Genomic DNA, 23,146 nt, shown 5'->3' with positions numbered 1-23,146 from the left:
CTATGAGGCACGTCATTGGGATTTTAATTGGAATTGCATTGAATCTGTATAGCACCTTTGGTAGAATGGGTATTTTGACAATGTTAATCCTGCCTATCCAAGAACATGGGAGATCTTTCCATCTTCGCAGGTTTTCTTCAATTTCTTTAATGTTCTGTAGTTTTCATTGTAGAGGTCTTTCACCTCTTCTATTAGATTAATTCCCAAGTATTTTATTTTTTATTTTTTGAGGCTACTGTGAATGGAGTGGTTTTCTTAATTTCTCTTTCAGAGGATTCATCACTTATGAATAGAAATGAATATTGATTGATTTATGCATATTGATTTACATCCTGCTACTTTGCTGAATTCTTTTATTAGTTCTAGAAGTTTTCTAGTGCAGTTTTTTGGATCTTCTAAATATAGGATCATGTCATCAGCGAATAGTGACAGCTTTAGTTCTTCTTTTCCTATTTGTATCCCTTTAATTTCTTTGGTCTGTCTAATTGCTCTGGCAAGTGTTTCAAGGATGATGTTGAATAGAAGTGGTGAAAGAGGGCATCCCTGTCTTCTTCTAGTTTTTAGAGGGAATGCTTTCAGTTTTTCTCCATTAAGAATGATGTTGGCCGTGGGCTTAGCATAGATAGCCTTTACAATGTTGAGGTATGTTCCTACTATTCCTATTTTTTTCTAGTGTTCTAGCATGAAGAGGTGCTTTTATCTCAGCATCTATTGAAATAATCATGTGATTCTTAACTTTAAGCCTATTGATGTGATGAATTACATTTATTGATTTCCGGATGTTGGATCAACCTTGCATCCCTGGGATAAACCCCACTTGATCATGGTGCACTATCTTTTTAATATATTTTGTATGCAATTTGACAGTATTTTGTTAAAGATTTTTGCATCTATGTTCATCAGGGATATTGGTGCAAAGTTTTCTTTCCTTGATGTGTCTTTGTCTAGTTTTGGTTTCAGAGTGATACTAGCCTCATAGAATGAATTTGGAAGGGTTCCCTCCTTTTCTATTTCCTGGAATACTTTGAGGAGTATTGGTATCAGTTCTTCTTTAAAGGTCTTGTAGAATTTGACTGAGAATCCATCTGGTCCTGGGCTTTTCTTGGTTGGTAGGCTTTTGATGGCTTCTTCTATTTCGGTGCTTGAAATTGAGCTGTTTAGATTGTGTACATCTTCCTGATTCAGTTTGGGAGGATCATAGGTCTCCAAAAATTTGTCAGTGTCTTTGATATTTTCTATTTTGTTGGAGTATAGATTTTCAAAGTAACTTCTAATTGTTAGGAATTTCAATGTTGTCTGTCGTGATCTTTCCCTTTTTCATCACGAATTCTAGTAATTTGAGTTTTCTCTCTCCTTCTCTTTATTAGTGTGGCTAGGGGTTTATCAATTTTGTTTACCTTTTCAAAGAAACAACTTTTTCTTTTGTCAATTTTTTGAATTGTTTCTCTTGTTTCAATTTCATTGATTTCAGCTCTGATTTTATTATTTCCTGTCTTCTACTATTTTTGGTGTTGATCTGTTCTTCTTTTTCTAGGGCTTTGAGATGTAATGTTAGGACATTTAGTTGTTGACTTTTTATTTTTTTAATATATGAGCTCAATGCAATGAACTTTCCTCTTAGTACTGCTTTCAGAGTGTCCCAGAGATTTTGATACGTTGTGTCATTGTTCTCATTTACCTCTAAGAATTTTTTTATTTCTTCCCTGATGCCTTCTGTTATCATTGCATCATTCAATAGCATATTATTTAGTCTCCAGGTGTACGAGTAGTTTTTGTGTGTTATTTTGTCATTCATTTCTAATTGCATTCCCATTATGATCTGATTGGATACAGGGTAGGATCTCTATTTTTTTATATTTACTAATGGCTTCTTTGTGGCATAACATATGGTCTGTTTTGGAGAAGGATTCATGAGGGCTGAGAAGAAAGTATATTTGCTCAATGGTGGATGAAATACTCTGTAAATATCCATTAAGTCTATATCATTGATTGTATTATTTAGTTCTGTAGTTTCTTTGTTCAGTTTTCGTTTGGAGGATCTATCCAGTGGTGAGAGCAGTGTGTTAAATTCCCCCACTATTAATGTGTTTTGGTCTATTTGATTCTTAAAATTGAGAAGGGTTTGTTTGATATACATTGATGCTCCATTGTTTGGGGCATAAATATTTAAAATTGTTATATCTTGCTGTTTTATGCTTCCCTTAAGCAGTATGAAATGTCCTTCTTTATCCCTTCTGACTAACTTAGATTTGAAGTCCCCTTTATCTGATATGAGAATGGAGACCCCTGCTTTTTTACTAGGTCCATGTGCTTGGTATGTTTTTCCCCATCCTTTCACCTTTAGTCTGTGGGTGTCTTTTTCTATGAGATGAGTTTCTTGAAGGCAGCATATTATTGGATCTTTCTTTTTAATCCAATCTGTCAGTCTATGTCTTTTGATTATTGAGATGAGGCCATTGATACTCAGGGTTATTATTGTGATATGATTTGTATTCCTGGTCATTTTGGCTTATTTTTAGTTTTTAACTTGACTTGGTTTCTCCTTTGATTGGCTTTTCCTGTAGGTAGTTCCTCCCTTTGCTGAGTTGTATTATTGCTTTTCACTTCCTCCTTACAAAATATTTTGCTGAGAATGTTCTGTAGGGCAGGCTTTCTATTTGTAAATTCTTTTAACTTCTGTTTATCATGGAAAGATTTTATTTCATCATCAAATTTGAAGGTTAATTTTGTTGGGTATAGGATTCTTGGTTGGCATCCGTGTTCTTTCATAGCTTGAAATATATTGTTCCATGCCTTTCTTGCTTTTAGAGTCTGGGCTAAGAAATCTGCTGATATCCGTATTGGTTAATGGTCATGCATTGCCTGCATTTGCTCTCTTATCTCACCTTTTGCTTCACGGATCATTTTAAGTATGCAGATTATAAACTCTTTTTCTGTCATTTCTACTGTCATGCTGTCATTGGATTCTATCACAATAGCATCTTGGTTTGTTAGGGACACTTTCTTCCCCTGTTTCTTCATATTGTTTCTATATATTCCCCTCTAGCAGTGAAGATCGAAGTTCCCCCTTTGCAGGCTTATAATGACCCTGCAGTTTTCCACTACCTCTCCTTTGAAGGGGAGATCAATACCAGTAGCAACCAATACAGAGAAAATGCAGCCCTGAACCAGATAGCCCCTATAAAGACTTTAACATTATTGTAATGAACAGGATCAGTTCGATTACTATTTACAGTATTTCCAGTTGTGAACAAGAGGATGGGGAAGGGTGTAGGATGTAAGTGAGTAAGTAGAGGTACCTGTCAAAGGGCCTCCAGTCTCCTGTAGGTGTCTCAGGAAGGGAGCCGCCCTTCCAATGATGATGACCACGCCCTCAGGAATAATTCAAGATGCCAGCACCAGCCTCCAAAGAAGCTGGAGCGCCTCAGCGAGGGTGTGCTGAGTCAGCACAGAGGCAGATGCAGTGTCCCTCAGCAGTAGGGGGGCAGGTGGGCAGGCTCAGCTACCAGCCTCCATCCTCGGTACTGGGGCAGGCTGGGGGGCTCAGCACTGGGTCTGTCCTCAGTGTGTGGGGGCATCCAATCTCCATGTTGGGGGGCGGGCAGGCCTTGTCTAGGTTTTTTTTTTTTTTTTTTTTTTTTTTTTTACATTTACATAGGGTAATGATGTTTATTTTATTTTTTCCCCTCCCACCCCTCTTTTCCCTCTACACAGTCCTTCTTTCCTTCATTCTTGCCGCTGTCCTTAGCCTAACTCTAAACCTAACCCTAAAACTAATGCTAGCCCCTCCCACCCCCCCATTATATGTCCTCATCCGCTTATCAGCGAGATCATTCAACCTTTAGTTTTTTGAGATTGGCTTATCTCACTTAGCATGATATTCTCCAATTTCGACCATTTGCCTACAAATGCCATAATTTTATCAACTTCATTGCAGAGTAATATTCCATTGTATAAATATGCCACAGTTTCTTTATCCATTCATCAACTGAAGGGCATCTAGGTTGGTTCCACAATCTGGCTATGGTGAATTGAGCAGCAATGAACATTGATGTGGCTGTATCTCTGTAATATGCTGATTTTAAGTCCTTTGGGTATAGGCCAAGGAGTGGGATAGCTGGGTCAAATGGTGTTTCCATTCCAAGCTTTCTGAGGAATCTCCATACTGCTTTCCAGAGTGGCTGCACTAATTTGCAACCCCACCAGCAATGTATGAGTGTTCCTTTTTCACCACATCCTCGCCAACACCTATTGTTGCTTGTATTCTTGATAATCGCCATTCTAATTGGGGTGAGATGAAATCTTAGGGTAGTTTTGATTTGCATTTCCCTTATTACTAGGGATGTTGAACATTTTTTCATATATCTGGTGATTACTTGTACATCTTCTTCTGTGAAGTGTCTGTTCATTTCCTTAGCCCATTTGTTGATTGGATTATTTGTATTCTTGGTGTAGAGTTTTTTGAGTTCTTTATAGATTCTGGAAATTAGCGCTCTATCTGAGGTATGGTTGGCAAAGATATTCTCCCACTCTGTAGGCTCTCTCTTCACATTTCTGATAGTTTCCTTTGCTGAGAGAAAGCTTTTAAGTTTGAATCTATCCCAGTTGTTGATTCTTGCTTTTATTTCTTGTGCTATGGGAGTCCTGTTAAGGAAATCTGATCCTGAGCCAACAAGTTGAAGATTTGGACCTACTTTTTCTTCTATAAGATGCAGGGTCTCTGGTCTGATTCCGAGGTCCTTGATCCATTTTGAGTTGAGTTTTGTGTAGGGTGAGAGATAGGGGTTTAATTTCAATCTATTGCATATGGTTTTCCAGTTTCCCAGCACCATTTGTTGAAGAGGCTATCTTTTCTCCATTGCATATTGTTGGAACCTTTGTCTAGTATGAGAAAATTGTATTTATTTGGGTTTGTGTCCATGTCCTCTATTCTGTACCATTGATCTACCTGTCTATTTTGGTACCAATACCATGCCGTTTTTGTTACTATTGCTTTGTAGTAGAGTTGAAGATCTGGTATTGCAATACCCCCTGCTTCGCTCTTGCTACTGAGGATTGCTTTAGGTATTCTAGGTTTTTTATTCTTCCAGATGAATTTCATAATTGCTTGCTCTATTTCTGCAAGGTACATCATTGGGATTTTAATTGGAATTGCATTGAATCTGTATAGCACTTTAGGTAGTATAGCCATTTTGACGATATTAATTCTGCCTATCCAGGAACATGGGAGATCTTTCCATCTTCTAAGGTTTTCTTGAATTTCTTTCTTTAGTGTTCTGTAGTTCTCATTGTAGAGGTCTTTCACCTCTTTTGTGAGATTGATTCCCAAGTATTTTATTTTTTTCGATGCTATTGTGAATGGGGTAGTTTTCCTAATTTCTCTTTCTGAAGATTCATCACTTATGTATAAAAATGCATTGGATTTATGAGCATTGATCTTGTAACCTGCTACTTTACTGAATTCACTTATGAGTTCTAAAAGTTTTCTGGTGGAATTTCCAGGTTCCTCTAAATATATAATCATGTCATCAGCGAACAGGGATAGTTTGAGTTCTTCTTTTCCTATTCGTATCCCTTTAATTTCTTTGGTTTGTCTAATTGCTCTGGCTAGAGTCTCAAGGACGATGTTGAATAGAAGCGGTGAAAGAGGGCATCCCTGCCTTGTTCCAGTTTTTAGGGGGAACGCTTTCAGTTTTTCACCATTTAGAATGATATTAGCCATGGGCTTAGCGTAGATTGCCTTTATAATGTTTAGGAATGTTCCCACTACCCCAATTTTTTCTAGTGTTTTGAGCATGAAGGGATGCTGTATTTTATCAAATGCTTTTTCTGCATCTATTGAAATAATCATGTGATTCTTAACTTTAAGTCTGTTGATATGGTGAATGACATTTATTGATTTCCGAATGTTGAACCAACCTTGCATCCCTGGGATAAAACCCACTTGATCGTGGTGCACTATCTTTTTGATATATATTTGTATGCGATTTGCTAAAATTTTGTTGAGAATTTTTGCATCGATATTCATTAAGGATATTGGTCTGAAATTTTCTTTCCTCGATGTGTCTCTGTCTGGTTTAGGTATCAGGGTGATATTGGCTTCATAGAACGAGTTTGGTAGGGTTCCCTCCTCTTCTATTTCATGGAATAGTTTGAGAAGTATTGGAATGAGCTCTTCTTTAAAGGTTTTGTAGAACTCGGCTGAGAACCCATCTGGTCCTGGACTTTTCTTTGTTGGTAGGCTTTTGATGACTTCTTCTATTTCATTGCTTGAAATTGGTTTATTTAAGTTGTGTATGTCCTCCTCGTTCAGTTTAGGTAGTTCATATGTCTCTAGAAATTTGTTGATGTCTTCGAGGTTTTCTGTTTTGTTGGAGTATAGATTTTCAAAATAGCTTCTAATTATGTTTTGTATTTCACTCGTGTCTGTTGTGATGTTTCCTTGTTCATTCCGAATTTTAGTAATTTGAGTTTTCTCCCTCTTTCTCTTTGTTAGTGTGGCTAAGGGTTTATCAATTTTATTTATTTTTTCAAAGAACCAACTATTTATTTGTTAATTTTTCCAATTGTTTCTTTTGTTTCGATTTCGTTGATTTCGGCTCTGATTTTAACTATTTCCTGTCTTCTACTACTTTTGGTATTGGTCTGCTCTTCTTTTTCTAGTGCTTTGAGCTGTAGTGTTAAGTCGTTTATTTGTTGATTTCTACTTCTTTTTTTGAATGCACCCCATGAAATAAATCTTCCTCTAAGTACTGCTTTCATAGTGTCCCAGAGATTTTGATATGATGTGTCTTTGTTCTCGTTTACTTCTAAGAATTTTTTTATTTCCCTCCTGATGTCTTCTGTTATCCATTCATCATATAATAGTGTATTATTTAGTCTCCAGGTATTGGAGAAGTTTCTGTTTTTTATTCTGTCATTTATTTCTAATTTCAATCCATTAAGATCTGATAGAGTACAAGGTAGTATCTCTATCTTCTTGTATTTGCTAACAGTAGCTTTGTGGCATAAAATATGGTCTATTTTAGAGAAGGATCCATGTGCTGCTGAGAAGAAAGTGTATTCGTTCTTTGTTGGATGGTATATTCTATATATGTCCGTTAAGTCTAAATTGTTGATTGTGTTGTTGAGATCTATAGTTTCTTTATTCAATTTTTGTTTGGACGATCTATCCAGTGGTGAGAGAGGTGTGTTAAAATCGCCTAGTATTATTGTGTTGTGGTCTATTTGAATTCTGTAATTGAGAAGGATTTGTTTGACGTACGTGGATGAGCCAATGTTCGGGGCATAGATATTTATGATTGTTATGTCTTGCTGATTTATGCTTCCCTTAAGCAGCATGTAATGTCCTTCTTTATCCCTTCTGATTAGTTTTGGTTTGAAGTCCACATTATCTGAGATGAGGATGGATACTCCAGCTTTTTTGCTGTGTCCGTGTGCATGGTATGTTTTTCCCCATCCTTTCACCTTTAGTCTATGGGTGTCTCTTTCTATGAGGTGAGTCTCTTGCAGGCAGCATATTGTTGGATTTTTCTTTTTAATCCAATCTGCCAGTCTGTGTCTTTTGATTGATGAATTCAGGCCATTAACATTCAGGATTATTATTGTGATATGATTTGTATTCCCAGTCATTTGACTCATATTTGTTTTTGACATGATTTGGTTTCTCCTTTATTTGGCTATTCCTTTAGGCTAGCGCCTCCTGTTGCTGATTTGCATCGTTGTTTTCATCTCTTCCTCATGGAATATTTTGCTGAGAATGTTCTGTAATGCTGGCTTTCTTTTTGTAAATTCCTTTAGCTTTTGTTTATCATGGAAGGATCTTATTTCATCGTCAAATTTGAAGGTAAGTTTTGCTGGGTATAAGATTCTTGGTTGGCATCCGTTTTCTTTCAGGGTTTGGTATATGTTGTTCCAGGCCCTTCTAGCTTTTAGGGTCTGGATTGAAAAATCTGCTGATATTCTTATTGGCTTCCCTCTGAATGTAATTTGATTCTTTTCTCTCGTGGCCTTTAAAATTCTGTCTTTATTTTGTATGTTAGGTATTTTCATAATAATGTACCTTGGTGTGGGTCTGTTGTAATTTTGTATGTTTGGAGTTCTATAAGCCTCTTGTACTTGGTTTTCCATTTCATTCTTCAGATTTGGGAAATTTTCTGTTATTATTTCATTGAATAGATTGTTCATTCCTTTGGTTTGTTTCTCTAAGCCTTCCTCAATCCCAATAATTCTTAAATTTGGCCTTTTCATGATATCCCATAATTCTTGTAGATTCTGTTCATGATTTCTTACCATCTTTTCTGTTTGGCCAACTTTGCTTTCAAGATTAAATAATTTGTCTTCAATGTCTGAGGTTCTGTCTTCCAGGTGTTCTATCCTATTAATTATGCTTTCTATGGAGTTTTTAACTTGGTTTATTGTTTCCTTCATTTCAAGTATTTCAGTTTGTTTTTTTTTTCAGTATCTCTCTTTATTGAAATGATCTCTTGCTTCCCGTATTTGGTCTTTTAACTGTTGATTGGTGCGATCATTTAATGCCTGCATTTGCTCTTTCATCTCCTCCTTCAATGCCTGCATTTGCTCTTTCATCTCCTCATTAGCTTCCCTGATCGTTTTAATTACGTACATTCTGAACTCCCTTTCTGACATTTCTTCTGCTGTGCTGTCATTGGGTTTTATTGATGTAGTATCTAGGTTTGTTTGGGACATTTTCTTCCCTTGTTTTCTCATATTGGTCAGTTGTCAGTGGGACCCTGAGATATTGCAGTTTTCCGCTACTGGCTTATAGTGTTCCGGTAGATTTCCAGTGTATCACCTCCCAGCCTTCGGTAGCCTGATGTCTTGGAGGAATCTGATAAAGCAGCTCATCTGAAGAAAACTGCCCCAGCCCCCTACTGGTTCCACGGTTTGGAACTGGCTCTGTGCGGAAATGCTCTCACTGTGGGCCTGCGCCGTGCAGCTGGCCGTGTGGGAGGAGCCCACTGCCGGAGTGTGGAAGGCTACCTTGGGAAGACTCTAGCTGCCCTGCCCGGCTCCAATAAGCCACCTCTATCTGGGCCTGCCACCCGGGCCGAGCTTTACCCAGTGGGCAGACTCACCCGTGGCTCTATTTCAGTCCGAGTCTCTCAGTGCCTCCCCTTCTTAACTCCAGGGTTCTGGAGCGACTGGGGGTGCAGTCTCCCTCTAGGCCGCCATCTTGGATCCCTTGTCTAGGTTTTTGATGTGAGATCAACAAGAGGAACAAATCCGTTTATGTTCTTTGTCTTGATTGTTCCTGCTCCAGATTTACTAAATACTAATAAGTAGATGTCTACAGACAACAGAATTAAATAAGCAAGCAACAATAACCATGACCCTGTCAAACACGTGTGTCAGCCACTAGCCTCAGCCATTTACACACATCTCATTTAATCCTCACAATTCACAGATTAGGAAACTCAGATTTAAGGGCTACAGACCACTTAAATGCCATGTACTTAACAAGTGGCAGAGCCAGAATGGGATTTCATGTTAGTCTGGAAGGAAGGTCTTTGATGTTTTTATGATACCGAGTTGCCTGCCAGAACAATGACACTAAGTGCTGCCCCGCCTCCCACCCTCATCTGCTCCTTAATGTGGGTGGGGTGAGGGTATGGATTAATCCAGAATCATGAGACCTTAGGGTAGTTGAAAGATTGCAGATAATGAAATAGTCCATCTTTAATAAACTATCCAGGCTCCCGAAAGAGACTGAGAGCCTCTGTAAAACATTAGTCAGTTTCTCACTTTTATTTTTTATCTGTGGCTGTAAAGATGAAGGAAAGCAATACACCTCTCAAAGTTCCTTCAAAAACCAAGACTGCAGACTACAGACCAACTCTTCTTTCTTGAATGTAGATATCGCCCTCTTGTGGTAACTTGCTGCTTCTGTTATTATAGTCCTTTTCTATTATAATTCAATTTATTCTGCAGAGCAGCCCGCTAAGAGTTGTATTCCTGCTGGGTTTTGCTACTAAGGAAAGGAACAGAGTCAGAATATTAGCGACAAAAACCGCATGACCCTAACCTCATTAGCAGGGGGACATTCAAGTCAACCTAGAGAACATACTGACATTCCCAACTTGTTCCCTTGTAAATCCATAGGGTCAGTAAGGTCCTAACTTTAGTCTTCATGGAATATTAAATTGTATTAAAAGATTTTGTAATAAAAATTTATTTTGAAGATTCATTCATGTCGTTTATTTCTTGTAATTAGTTTTTGTGCTATTTAAATTTTTCTTTTCCTTTTTTTTTTTTTTTTTTTTTTTTTTTTTTAACTAGGCATTGAACCCAGGAGCACTTTACCATGGAGGTACATCCTCAGTCCTTTAATTTTTTTTTTTTTTTATTTCAGACAGGATCTCACTAAGTTGCTGAGGCTGGTCTTGAATTTGTGATTCTCCTGCCTCAGCCTCCTGAGTCACTAGAATTACAGGCGTACGCTACTATACCTGGTTAAAATTTTCTTTACCATCTTCCTTTATATGGATGTCATTGCTTGAATCAACAAATTAAGTCATCTTTCTATAATTGAATTATTTTATTCTATTCTCCACTGCCACATTATTACTCAGTAGGAAGACCCTATTGGGAGAAGCTGAATGCCTGCCAAGAGAAACCACATTCAAGTTATAGACGAGATCTCTCAACTCAGAATAACCAACTGCATACTGTCTAAAGTGCCACCATTAGTGGCCCATTCGTTCATACAGTCAACACTGATGAAGAACTTATTCTGATAGGGGCTTAGATGAATAAGAGGTCCTGTATTAATTATCTATAGTGACCCAGAGAGAGACAAAATAGTGTCTGCTATAACCTAGTCACAGAAGGGGCATCATCTGCTACCATTTGAATGTTGAATGTTCCCCAAAGGTCAAGGGGTTAAAGGTTGGTCCCCAGGGTGGTGTGACTGGGAAGTGCCCTGGATCTTTAGGAGTTGGGTCCTTCTGGGAAGTCCTGGGGTCACGGAGGTGGGGGCTTGTCCTGGAAGAGGATTGTGGGACCCTGGTCACGTCCTGTCTCTCTTCATGGTTCCTGACCCACAGAATGAGCAGTTTTGCTCCACCATATGCTCCCACCACGAGGTGCTGCCTCACCAGAGACCCAAAGCAATGAGACCACTCCATCTTGGACTGGAACTTCCAAAGCTGTAAAGCTGAAATAAACATTTTCTCCTCTAAGTTAATTTTCCCTGGTAATTTTGTTATAAGAGCTGACTAACACAGCTTCGCTTCTCTGTATTCTGTAGGTCACAATGTGGAGTCGGGGGCTACACAAGGGTGTAAATACTTCCAGGAAAGGGAGAAAGCACTGGTGGCAACTTGGATGTCAGCTGCCTCCCAGCCCTACTGTCATGGTGCTCACTGTGGGATTTGAGCTTAACTGGGGACTCACATAAATAAATCCCAGTATGCGTGCTGAGAAAAGTGGCTAAATAAGAACCTATACAAAGGGTGATGAGAGAAGAGCCTTTCCAGAGGACTTGCAATCTGGCACAGGTGTACCACCTTCCCAGGAAAGCAGCCTACCTACCATCACAAAGGCTGTTGGTGGCCCTTCTCCACAATGCTAGTGTTGAGTTCCCTTTTAATTAAGGCCAGTGACCAGCATGGCTCCCACCCTCCCCAGTCTGTCTACCTTTGTTCTCCTTAAGCAACTTTTCCTGCTTTACCGAATCATGGATCCCAGTGGGTCCTCCCTCTGGACTATAGTTTGGCCCTCTCAGTCAACCTCAGGTCCGTAGGCCATTGGAAGGCCTGAAAGATCTGAGGATACAAATGATGAGCTGATTCCTGACACAAATTCTAGGGAAACTTTGTTTCCCTAGAATGATTCACTGAGGTTCTCCAGAAAGAAAGAAGGAAAGAAAGAAAGAAAGAAAGAAAGAAAGAAAGAAAGAAAGAAAGAAAGAAAGAGAGAGAGAGAGAGAGAGAGAGAGAAAGAAAGAAAGAAAGAAAGAAAGAAAGAAAGAAAGAAAGAAAGAAAGAAAGAAAGAGAAAAAACAGTAGGATATATATGTGTGTGTGTGTGCGTGTCTGTGTACACACATGAGTGTGTATGTCTGGAATCTCAGACAAAAGTTGGTGTTGCACTCTTAAGGCTGAAATACTTTTTCTCTGGAATATAGCAGGTTTTGCTCTAAGACCTTCACCTCATCAAGGAGAATCTCCTTTACTTAAAGTTAACTGATTGTAGATGATAACCACATCTAGAAAATATCTTTATAGCTACACATAGTACTGTTTGATTTAAAAACTGGGTACTATAGCCTAGTCAAGTTGACACATTAAACACTCATGCCTGGGAGAAAACTAAAATATGGGTTTCCCCCAAAGCTTTCTCCTCAGTCATCTTTTTCAACATCCCCACCTTGGTGTTCCGGGTAGAAGTGTAATAGACAGATCTCAAACCTAACCAGTTGAAAACAAAGTCTCCATCTTTATCCTTCACCCTCCAAACCCTCTCATCTGCTTCTTCCTCCCATCTCAACACCACTTGTTTGGGTTCCAACAGCATTGGAGGCATCCTCATCCTTCTCTGCCTCTCACCTTCTCTACTCAATCCATCAGCACGTCCTGTCCTTACTGCCTTTAAAAACGTATTGTGATCTAATCACTTCTCACCCGGCCACCACCTCAGCCAAAGTCCCCATCATCTTTCTCCCACGCCACTGTAACACTCTTTTCTTCTGGCCACCTGGAGCCCACTCTTTAAAACATAAACCAGATCACATCTTCACATCAACCATCCGGTGGGAAGCCTTTCCATAGCTTCCACTGTGGGAACCTGCCAATTCCAGGCCACCTTTGCCCTGATCATAGGCCCTGCCTCTCTCCCTGCCTTACACACCCAGCCTTGCTGACTTGCTTCTGGTCCTCCATGTAGGCCTCCTCAGAGGGCCATGGCCTGTCCCTGTCCAGTCCTTTATTTTTACTCCTCTTTATTCAGGGTACAATACCACCTAGAGTAGACCCACTACTCACCCCTGTCACTCTTAATCTCAGTACCCTGACCATATTCATCATACACAAAATGATCTAATTTATTTGTTGTTATTGTTGTTTCTGTTTCTCATCTGCCATGTAAGTTTTATGAAGAGGCAGGGGACATGGTGTAGGGAGTGGAGAACAGTGACTGAGATTGGGGGGTCTCTGATGACCTCATGGCTGTGGCCATCTGGTATCTGGGATGGGATGCCTAGCTCCTTTGGTAATGCTCTGCATGAGGAGGCTCTGCAGAAGAGTCATCAACTTCAACCTTGATCTCAGGCACACAGCTCCCAGGGATAGAAGAATTCTCATGTGAGGCAGCCACAGTGTTTCCCCAGTACTGCTACTCCTGAGCCTGCACTCTTGACAGTAACTTTAAACAATGAAACTTCTTGAGAGCTACACAAAGCTTCTTACATTGCACTTTGCAACTGTGGATTGCCACTGCAGAAAAGCTGCATGGATGTTTCTAAGTTTCTGTAATTTTCTGAGTACAGAGAATAATGCTTGCATAGTCTTTAACTTGATAATGAGACATAAATAAAGATTTCTGCCTTAACTCTTTAGATCTGCTTCTCCATCAGAGAGCAGCAATCCACCCGATCCCAGCTTTATCTTCAAAACCTGAGTGTGTGAGTCTTTATTTTCTAATTCCCCATTGCCCTTCACCCTGGAACCACAAGGACGCAGTAGGCAGTGGCATCTACTCTCTGTGTTCCAGCCTGTGATGGCCATGAGCTCAGCTTTGCAGACCTCTAACAACAGGATGTCAGCCAAGGGTCCCAGTGGCTCAGTTCAGAAAGCTTTTGTCATGTTTGCACCAAAGCCACAGCATCTTTCATGGCCAGCTCCCAGTCAATGACTGAAAATGGTGGGGATACTAGAGTCAGACCATTCTTGGGGTTCGCAGCCCTCATCTGACAGTTGATTTTGGCTGGGGGACTTTTCCACTGCAGGCAAGTTCTTCCCAAACTTTCTTCAAACTGAATAACTTCCACCCAACCTTCTCCCCTTTCCCTTCATGCAGGTTCAGCCCCATTATGGTGGGAAAACTCTCTAAACTCCTTTGGCTGCCCTACCATCTTCTCCCACAGGCTTTTCTCCTAATAAAATTCACACATGTTGGCATTTTCTTTTGGAAGACCTGATCTAACAAGTGGTACTGATTGTGGCCCAAGAAAAGAGGCAGGAAGAAGGGGATTTGGAATCAGTTCACCCATTACCCAACAGGTGGGGGAGACACTGTCTTGTTGATAAGTGAGCGCAGAGTCCCTGGCTCAAGGGGGCAGCTCAGTTGCTAAAAATTTCCTTGGTAGTGACTTAGAGAATAGATTTATTTTTTATTTTTTATTTTTTTGGTACTGGGGATTGAACCCAGGGGTGCTCAACCATTGAGCCACATTCCCAGCCCTTTTTATTTTTTATTTTGAGACAGGGTCTCACTAAGTTACTCAGGGCCTTGTTAAGTTGCTGAGGCTGGCTTTGAACTTTAGATATTCCTGCCTCAGCCTCCTTAGTCGCCAGGAGTACAGGAATGCAGCACCATGCTCAGGAAATGAGCACATTTGCTAAGGGATGGCACTTGGAAGCCTGGAAAAAATGATGGCCAATGCTCAGCAAGGTGGAAATTCTATAATTACCCTGGTAGATGGTGGAAGTAAGTAAAAGGAAGTTGAAGAAAGTAGACATGTTGGAATGAATATATTTTATAAACTCAAATACACATTGGAGGATTATTTTCCCTGGGAGGCTCAGAGAAAGCATCCTTTATTGATATATCACAAATATATTGGTGACAGGGTCACCGACATCACTAACAACTTCAGTGTGGCTCTCTGCTAAAGTACAGATGGTAGGAAAGGCGGACACAGAGCTGGAACCACAGGAATGATGGGCCCCCATCATTCAGGTGACACAAGTCAGGAGAATGCCATTACTACAACGGATGGCAAGGTCAGAGCAGCAGCCAAGGGAGCTTGATTTGTGGGGGTGGGGGATACAGTTAATGGAGTATGACATCCTCAGGAGCAAAAGAGATGAACAACCAACATGGTGCCACCAAACTTCTATAACAAGAACAACAAAGCAGGAATGGAGGAGCCGGAGGCTAATGGTGTTCACTCCCATAAAACTCCAAAAGTCCTAGCTCAGTTTTTAGAACTGAGCCAATTTTCAGATCTGGAACCCAATGGTTAGATGTGACAATGTCCCTAGGAGGAAGGGCCTATGAATATTTTAGTGGTTTTTTTTCCCCCAAGGGGAATTGGAACTAGACACTTACTCAAGTGACTATATACAAGAAAAGGAAATAACCAGATATTCCAAGCACTATTAGAACAGGGTCTGAGTTGACATTGCTACTCAAAGACACTGTCATCACAACACTCCTGATTGATACAGGGACTAAAAGAATCAAATAATAAAGCTTGTGGTGGATTCAATGGATGTGCAAACCTATTCAGTTTTTAAAGACCAAGAGCAATAAGAGTCTATATATGTAGCAGTTGGAGTAACCCTCATATTGGGCCCCAGTCTGGAGAATAAGAGATTTTTATTAAGAAAAAATAAAAGAAGAAAACAAAAGAGCTATCATTGTAGCAAAAACCAAGTGGAAATTTCTGAAATGCCTTCCCCCTTGTCCCCACTGAAATAACAAATAAAAAAATAATTTGGTGTTCTGGAGCAGGATGGCAGAGATCCGTATCACCATTAAAGAACTACAGAATTTCCAGTCATTTCTCTGTTGAATTCATTAGTCTGGTCCCTGCAGAAGCAGGATGGACCCCAGAGAATGATTCTAAATTCTTGCAAACTTAATCAAATAATAATCCTGACTGCTGCAGCCATCTGATGGGGGATCATTGCTACAGCAGATTAATAAGACCACTGGTACATAGTAGGCATCTATTGATATGGCAAATATGTTTTTTTCCATTCCAACTACAAAGAAAATCAAAACCAGTTCATATTCATGTGGAACAAACAACAATATTCACTTACAGTTTTGGCTCATAGAATTGTTAACTCTCCTGTCCTCTGTAATAATGTAATCCAAAGAGACCTGACAAACAGAGACATCCTAAAGGACATCACACTGATCCATTCCACGGACATCATGCTAACTGGACAGAATAAGCAAGAAGTAGTTAGTATGCTGGAGACTTTGGTAAGAAAAATCTTTATAAAGATAAACTTTATAAAGATTCAGGAATTGTTTTCAGTAAGTCTTTAGGGAACCAGGGGGTCAGGGGTATGCCAGAATACTCCCTCCAAAGTAAAATATGGATTTTTTTTTTTTTTTTTTTTTTTTTTTGCATCTTGCCTCCTTTCCACAAAGAAGGAAGTACAGAACTTGGTGGGTCTCTAAGAGTTCAGAAAGCAACATTCTCAAATCTAGGAAAATTCCTCTGAACCATTTAATAGGTGACCAAAAAAAGTTACCAATTTTGATGGAACCAGAGCAGGAAAACAAAGTACAGCAGATCCAGGCCACAGTGCAATCAACCCTGCTGCTAGAGTCACACGGTCAGACAGATCTTATGGTGTCAGAGGTGAGAAAAGGTGAGATATGAAATTTTTGGCAACTCCAGTGGGAGAATCATAATATAAACCTCAGTCACTCTGAGCAAGGCCAAGGGCATGCCATTTCAGCAGAAATATATGCCCTCTGAGGAACAGCTCTTGGTATGTTACTGGGTCCTGGAACCCTTGACCATGGGATGCTAAGTGATGATGGCAGAACTGCCCATCTTGAGGTGAATTCTGTCAAATCCACTAAGTAATAAAATCAGACCAGTCTAGTAATTTATTGTGAGATGAAAATACTATGTCTGTGATCAAGCCCATTTAAGATCAGAGGACATGAATAAGCTTCTTGAGCAGATAGTCCAGACCCTGCTGTGTCCCTCCACTGACTTGCATCTATTTTTTGGAGGGATGTGGACAGGAAACATGTAAGCAATTAAAAATGGAGGAAAAGTCAAAATTGGTTTATGGGTCAGTAGGTGAGTGCAAGCCCAAACTGGACAGCAGCTGCTTTGGCTACGGTCAGAGGTGACCTTGAAAGAGAGTGGGGAAGGGAAATTGACCAACAGGCACTGCAGCAGGCAGGGCACTAGTCATCCAGTGTGGAGGGGAAAAGTGTCCAGGTGAGAAAATACAGAGATTCCTGGACAGTGGTGGCCCAGTTATCTAGCCCAAGGTCTGAAAGAAACGGATTTCAAGATCAGAGGCAAGAGCCTTGGGGGAGAAGTACATAAGTGGACAGTTTACCATAGGCATTAAGTGTGAAGATTTTTGAAGATCACATGTTAGTACCTACCAAAAATCAGCTGCCATGAAACACTGAATAGCTAAGTTTAAAAAAAAATTTTTAACATATCCAATAGAGTTCAGTGACCTCTGTCATTCAGAAATAGAATCTTCACAATGGGCATGTGAATGGATTGGCCATGGCAGCAGAGATAGAGGCTATGTAGGACCCAGTAGCATGATCTCCCACTTGCCAAGAGCAGTCTAACTAAAATGAGATACTATTTCATAACCTCCTCCAAAATCACTAAAGATATAAGTATTGGCGAGAACTGTCATTCATTGCCAATAGGAGAGTAAAAAGATACAACCATTTGCCAGGGTTTGGCAAACTTTTTCTGTTAAGGACAAAATAGTAAATATTTTAGGGTAGACAGTTTCTATGGTAATGGTTTATTTTGCAATTGTGGTATTAAAGCAGTCATAGATGGTACATAAACAAATGAGCATGGCTAAATTCCAGAAAACTTCACTTATAAAAACAGGAAACCTGATCATGAGCCGTAGCCTACTGACTATATGCCATTACCCAGACACTTGCCAACTAAGTACACATGCATATGTTCACAGAAAGAGATGAAAAAAAAATCCTCTTGGCAACTTTATCTAGGATTAGCCCAAACCAGAAACAAACCAAATGTGTCTCATCAAGAGAATGGACAAAGTGTGGTATTTTCATGTAATAAAGTACACACACATAAATTAAGTTCATAGACATTATGTTGAATAAAAGAAGTCTACCACAAAAGAGCACACTCAGTGTATTGGTTATCTTTTGCTGTGTAACAAATCACCTCCAAAATTTAGTGACTTAAAACAACAGCTATTTGTTTGGCATGACTATATAGGTCAGTAATATGAGCTGGACTTGATGGAGCTCTTCTGATCTTGGCCAGGTTCACTCATGCTTGTGCAACCAACTACTGAGACAGTTGGTCCTGGCTAGTACAATTACCAATTTACATGAAATGCCAGGGTCAAATGACCATGTTCAAACAGATCAAGAGGATGCAATCAGCAAAACCCAAACCCAGAAGCTATAGGATAAACTATCACCATCTAATTTAAAAAAAAAAAATCAAGGAAATTAGATGAGAAATTAAAGAACCTATAGGTTAGTAGAATCATAAGAAATCTATCAGTCAAATGTAAAATTTGACCTTTTTAAGAGAATCTGGTTTAAACAAATGCAAAAATTAAATTTTAAAAAAATTTTAATGAAGAAAGAAAAAAGTTATAAAACAAAGAAACTTGAAAATCAATTATGTCTGATGATATTAAAAATTATCATTAATATTTTAGGTATGATTATTATATTCTAACTACTTTTTAAATTTCTTGTTTTTAGATTTATACATTCTGAGATGCATGTGGGTAAAATTTGATGAAGGTTGGGATTTGCCTCAAAATAATTTGCTGGAAGGTGGAATTGGGTGGAATAGAAGTGAAAAAAAAATTAATTGGTAATTGTTGAAACTGTATAATGGGAGCAGGGATTTATTATATAATTATATCTACTTTTATACATGTTTAAACCTTTCCATAATAGAATGTTTTTTAAACCAAGGAATAAAAATTGAAATGCATGGAATAAAAATTGAAATGCATGGAAGAAAAATGTCCTTTTTTGACTGGGTGTTATGTCTGTTGTGCTGGCAGGAACTTCAGCTGCTTTCTTCTGACGTTGAATGGCAGAGCAGAATGGGGAAGCATATGCCTGCATTCTAGATAACAGTATTGAGCTATTGAGTTAATCAGTCCTGGAAACTGTCTATCTTCTATTTTTGTTATGTGAGATGATAAGTTTTCCTCATTTGGGGTTGAGTGTTCTGTGACTTACAGGCAAATGCATCCTAACTGACATAGGGAATGACATGAAATTTGTGAGACTGACAAGATCACAGAGTTTAATCAAAACTGTGACACTGATGATGAAGAAAATATCTGAGCCTCTTTCAGATACTGGAAAGTTGAGCCAGGATACATTTGTTTTCAGTACCACTGAGCCTTGCTCTACTTTACTAAATGGATTTTCAGACTTCTAGAGACAACCAGAGCACTTTCATTTTTTTGAGGAATATATTTTTTGAAATTCAGGAAAGCCAAAACAATGCTTCCAAATTTGTCTATTTTGAATGGCTATGTGTAATGAAATAACATTTTAACACAAAAAGTTACAATACAAAGTTGTGGCTATTCACAGAATAATTATAAGATAAAAGCAAAATAATAACTTATGATCTTCTGTAGCAGGTATAGTTCAGCCCAGAAGCACAGGTTCAAATTTCTGTCCATCTAATCATTGTATTTTAGGAATTATATAGATGATGGTCTAAATTTAAGACTTTATGAATGGAAAGTCTGGGTTGCTAGCCCTCTAGGATCTCCTGTGTCAGGGACCAAGAAGTTCTCATTCTGAGAACATTCTGACCTTTACAATAAGCAGCAGCGCCCCTCCCCCACTCCTGGCTGATAATTCTGACAGTATGGCGCCTATGGCGCCGACCTGGCTTCTCTTCTGGGACTTCACCTTCCCGCCAGCGAGAACTTGCACCCTATCAGGAGCCCAATAGAAGAACACAGCCAACCAGCCTGCACCTCGTCATACCCCTTATTCACTCAGCATAAATACCCGTGAGAACAATAAAAATTTGCAGCTTGATCAGAATTCCTGTCTTGCTGTCACTCCCTGTGTCTCTTGTCCCTTTCATTCCTTCTCTCTTAGGTTCGCCGTCCTGGTTGATGTCCTGCGGGTTCGGACAGTTCAAATTTCTGTCCATCTAATCATTGTATTTTAGGAACTATATAGACGATGGTCTAAATTTAAGACTTTTTATAAATGGAAAGTCTGGGTTGCTAGCCCTCTAGGACCTCCTGATCTTTCTTGCAATAAGAATAACTTATATGTATATAGTATTTTACAGTTTCAGAGGTCATTTGACATAAATTATTTAATTTTCAAAATGGTCCATGAGGTAATGTGGGCTTTTGGGGAGAGAGAAAACAAGACCCTTAGTAAATAAAGACCCAAACTCTGAGCATGACCAGTCATGCTTGTCTCTTCAGTTAGATGAACAAAACTTCCTGCATATGCTTGAAATGGATCAACTAGAACAAAAACATAATTAATCTAAATGTCACCAAATTCAAAGACATGCAAGGTGCTCACAAATGATTTATGACTAAACTGACCAAAGAGAAAAATGTGAACCCCAAATGGGATTGGGTTTTCAAAACCGGCCAGAAAAGTGGGAATTTAGCATTCTTCGACTTCATATTTGCTAACGGGTAGTGAAGATGGTACATTATAATACTGTACATTTAATTTACACTTACTCATTTGATAAAAGGTTATGTGCTTTTCATATTTATTTACCTTTTTTACTTGTTTTTCTATATCTGTGATTTTCCCTAGTGTGAGTTGTTGTTGTTTGTTTTTTTGATCATTTCAAGTGTGCATTTTTCTCCATTTATTTATTTTGGTACCAGGGATTGAACCCAGGGGATCTTAACTACTGAGTCCCATCCCCAGCTCTTTTTATTTTTGATTTTATTTTGAGATAGGGCCTCACTAAATTGTTAAGGAACTTGCGATTCATTTGCCTCACTCTCCCAAATTGCTGAGTTTGCATGCCTGTGGCACTGCTCCCAGCGATTTATTAGCCCTTGGGTATTGTTTTCTTAAATCATTAATTTCTTTATATTTACTAATTTCTTCCTTCTGTTTTCCTCGAGTTTATTTTTTTTTTCCCTAAACTTTCAATTGCATGTTTAATCTACTATGGTTTTTCGTATGAGCTCTGCTTTCGCTATATCAAATAAGCATCTATATATCGTGTTTACTACATATAGTATCTTTATTACTCTCCACCCCCATTTGACGTTCTCCCATGGCTCGGGTTTTTCATGGAAAAGGTCATACAGGAGTGTTCCTACCACTGAAGTTGAACCAAAGAGGAGGAAACCGGCGGCTCAAGGGAAAAAACAGCACGGCGCCCTGGGAGGCGCAGGAGAGACCAGACCCTTCCCGGAGTAGGCGCGGACCTGGAGGGGCGGGGAGACCACACCCCCGAGGGCTCGCGGCCCGGCCGGCCAATCGTCACCACCGAAGCCTTCCTCTATTCTTTGATTGGCTTTCGTGGAGACGCCCCCATCTTTACTTGGAAGGGACGGTGGCCGGCGAGGGACAGTACTTTTAAGGTACTGAAAGGGCTTGCGTGCGTGGGACGCAGCCTCCTTTCTGCAAGCAGTCAGGCTCCCTGGATATGGCGGCGGCCTCGGTAGCGTCAGTACTGCTGGTGGCGGCGGAGAGGAACCGGTGGCAGCGTCTCCCGGTCCTGCTGCTGCCGCCGAGGTGACGGCGGCCGGAGGGGCGGTGGATCAGTGGTCGGGGGCTAGGGCAGAGGGTGCATGGACTGCGTGAGATGTGGGAAGTGCGGAGGGACCCCAGGATCGCGGACTGGGAAAGGACTGAAAGAAAACCCCAGCCGCTGTCCGGGGGTTTCTGCCTTCAACCTCTGCATCCGAAATGAGACATTGCCCACTCGTCCCTTTCTCTTCCCGCATCCACCCTTCAACCCGCGGTCTTGTTTTTTCCATTTACGAGGACTTGGGGAGAGATGAGCTGGGCCTGCCACCCTCCATGCCTCTCTCGACACTGTGCAACTCCTAGCCGTTTACTTTGTGCTTTCGCAGCACTGCTTGTGTGGTAGCGTTATTACAATCCCGGTTCTAATGAAGCTCAAGGAGACCAATGACCTGACCAAAATCGCACAACTAGTGAGAAGCGGGGCCTGGACGTCCTCAAAATTCATTACAGTTCAACTCTCCTATCCAGATCAAAGAAAGACTCCTGGGTTTTTTTCCCATTGCTAGAATGAATTAGGTTAACAAGAGTAAATTCACTTTCCATAAGGCTGGGACATTTTGCCAAAAGCTCTGTACCCAAGTTGGAACAGAACTATCAAATGACTCACTCGAGTAATCTGACTCCAGATTCATTTCAAATTTGAGCTCTAGGCATCAGTGATGATTGGCAGTGAAAATACCCTCAGATTTGTAGGTAGCTTGCTTCTTTATCTTTCTTTGCTTCTGTGTTATCATCATCTTCCACCATTCTGGAAAGACAGTGTAGCTTAGTGCTCAAAGGCACAGCCTGCAGTTAGAAGGTTGGTTTTCAGCTTAGCTACTCACTAGGTGTGTGACCTTGGCCGAATTACTACTTACTATCTCTGCTTCAATTTTCCTACCTAGGAGGAGATGATAGTACACATCTGTGGAGGAGATAATGCCAGTATCCTTAGTTGTGTAAATTAACATATGAAGAGAAGTTTAAACAGAATCCGATCCATTTCAATCATTTCATAAACAGACTTTGTAGACTCAACTGTTTAGATAAACGTGTTTCTTTGCTTTTATGTTCCACAAGTGATTGTAGCTGCTTTGGACTTTCAGTTACTAAATTATAGGATGTACCCTAGCAAAATAAGAAAGTTGGTGAAAGTAATATTAGTGCTCTTCTCTTTCTCCTGGCTTTTCTTCAGTTCCCAGGGATCTTCGGAACACTACCACAGACCCCTTTCTCTCTTTTCCCTCTCAAAGTTTATGTATTTCCTACAGAGTGATTCTTCAGTAGTTGTCATCCTAGAAAGTGTTAAAGCTATTGATTGTTTATAGAATTTTTTTTTAAAGTTGAATAAGTATAAGGATTTTACATTTCTTTTCGTGCCATGATTCTTGGATAGTTTAGAGAAAAGAATCTCTAGTAGTGGAGTTCTAGGCATGAGAATAGAAGCTTTCTTGAATCAGAGTGTATTTGTTTCATG

At 39.8% G+C, this 23,146-nt stretch overlaps 1 protein-coding gene and 1 long non-coding RNA gene across 2 annotated transcripts in view; both read left to right on the top strand.

Moving 5' to 3' along the window:
• The first annotated feature begins 3,384 nt into the window (after positions 1–3,384).
• On the top strand, positions 3,385–10,207 carry LOC124993314 (uncharacterized). Its single transcript, XR_007110290.1, has 2 exons — positions 3,385–3,616; positions 9,214–10,207. It is a non-coding gene; the product is annotated as an uncharacterized LOC124993314 (long non-coding RNA).
• Positions 10,208–21,531: 11,324 nt separating this feature from the next.
• Mccc1 (methylcrotonyl-CoA carboxylase subunit 1) overlaps positions 21,532–23,146 on the top strand; it is a 61,698-nt gene continuing 60,083 nt past the window's right edge. Inside the window, exon 1 of the mRNA XM_047564760.1 lies at positions 21,532–21,675. Within this exon, the coding sequence (XP_047420716.1) occupies positions 21,587–21,675 (89 nt within the window). The 5' untranslated portion in view covers positions 21,532–21,586. The remainder of the gene's footprint in view (positions 21,676–23,146) is intronic.

This window comes from Sciurus carolinensis, chromosome 9 (genome assembly GCF_902686445.1).
Source record: "Sciurus carolinensis chromosome 9, mSciCar1.2, whole genome shotgun sequence".
Lineage (NCBI taxonomy): Eukaryota > Metazoa > Chordata > Mammalia > Rodentia > Sciuridae > Sciurus > Sciurus carolinensis.
This window is presented reverse-complemented; position numbering and strand designations above follow the sequence as displayed.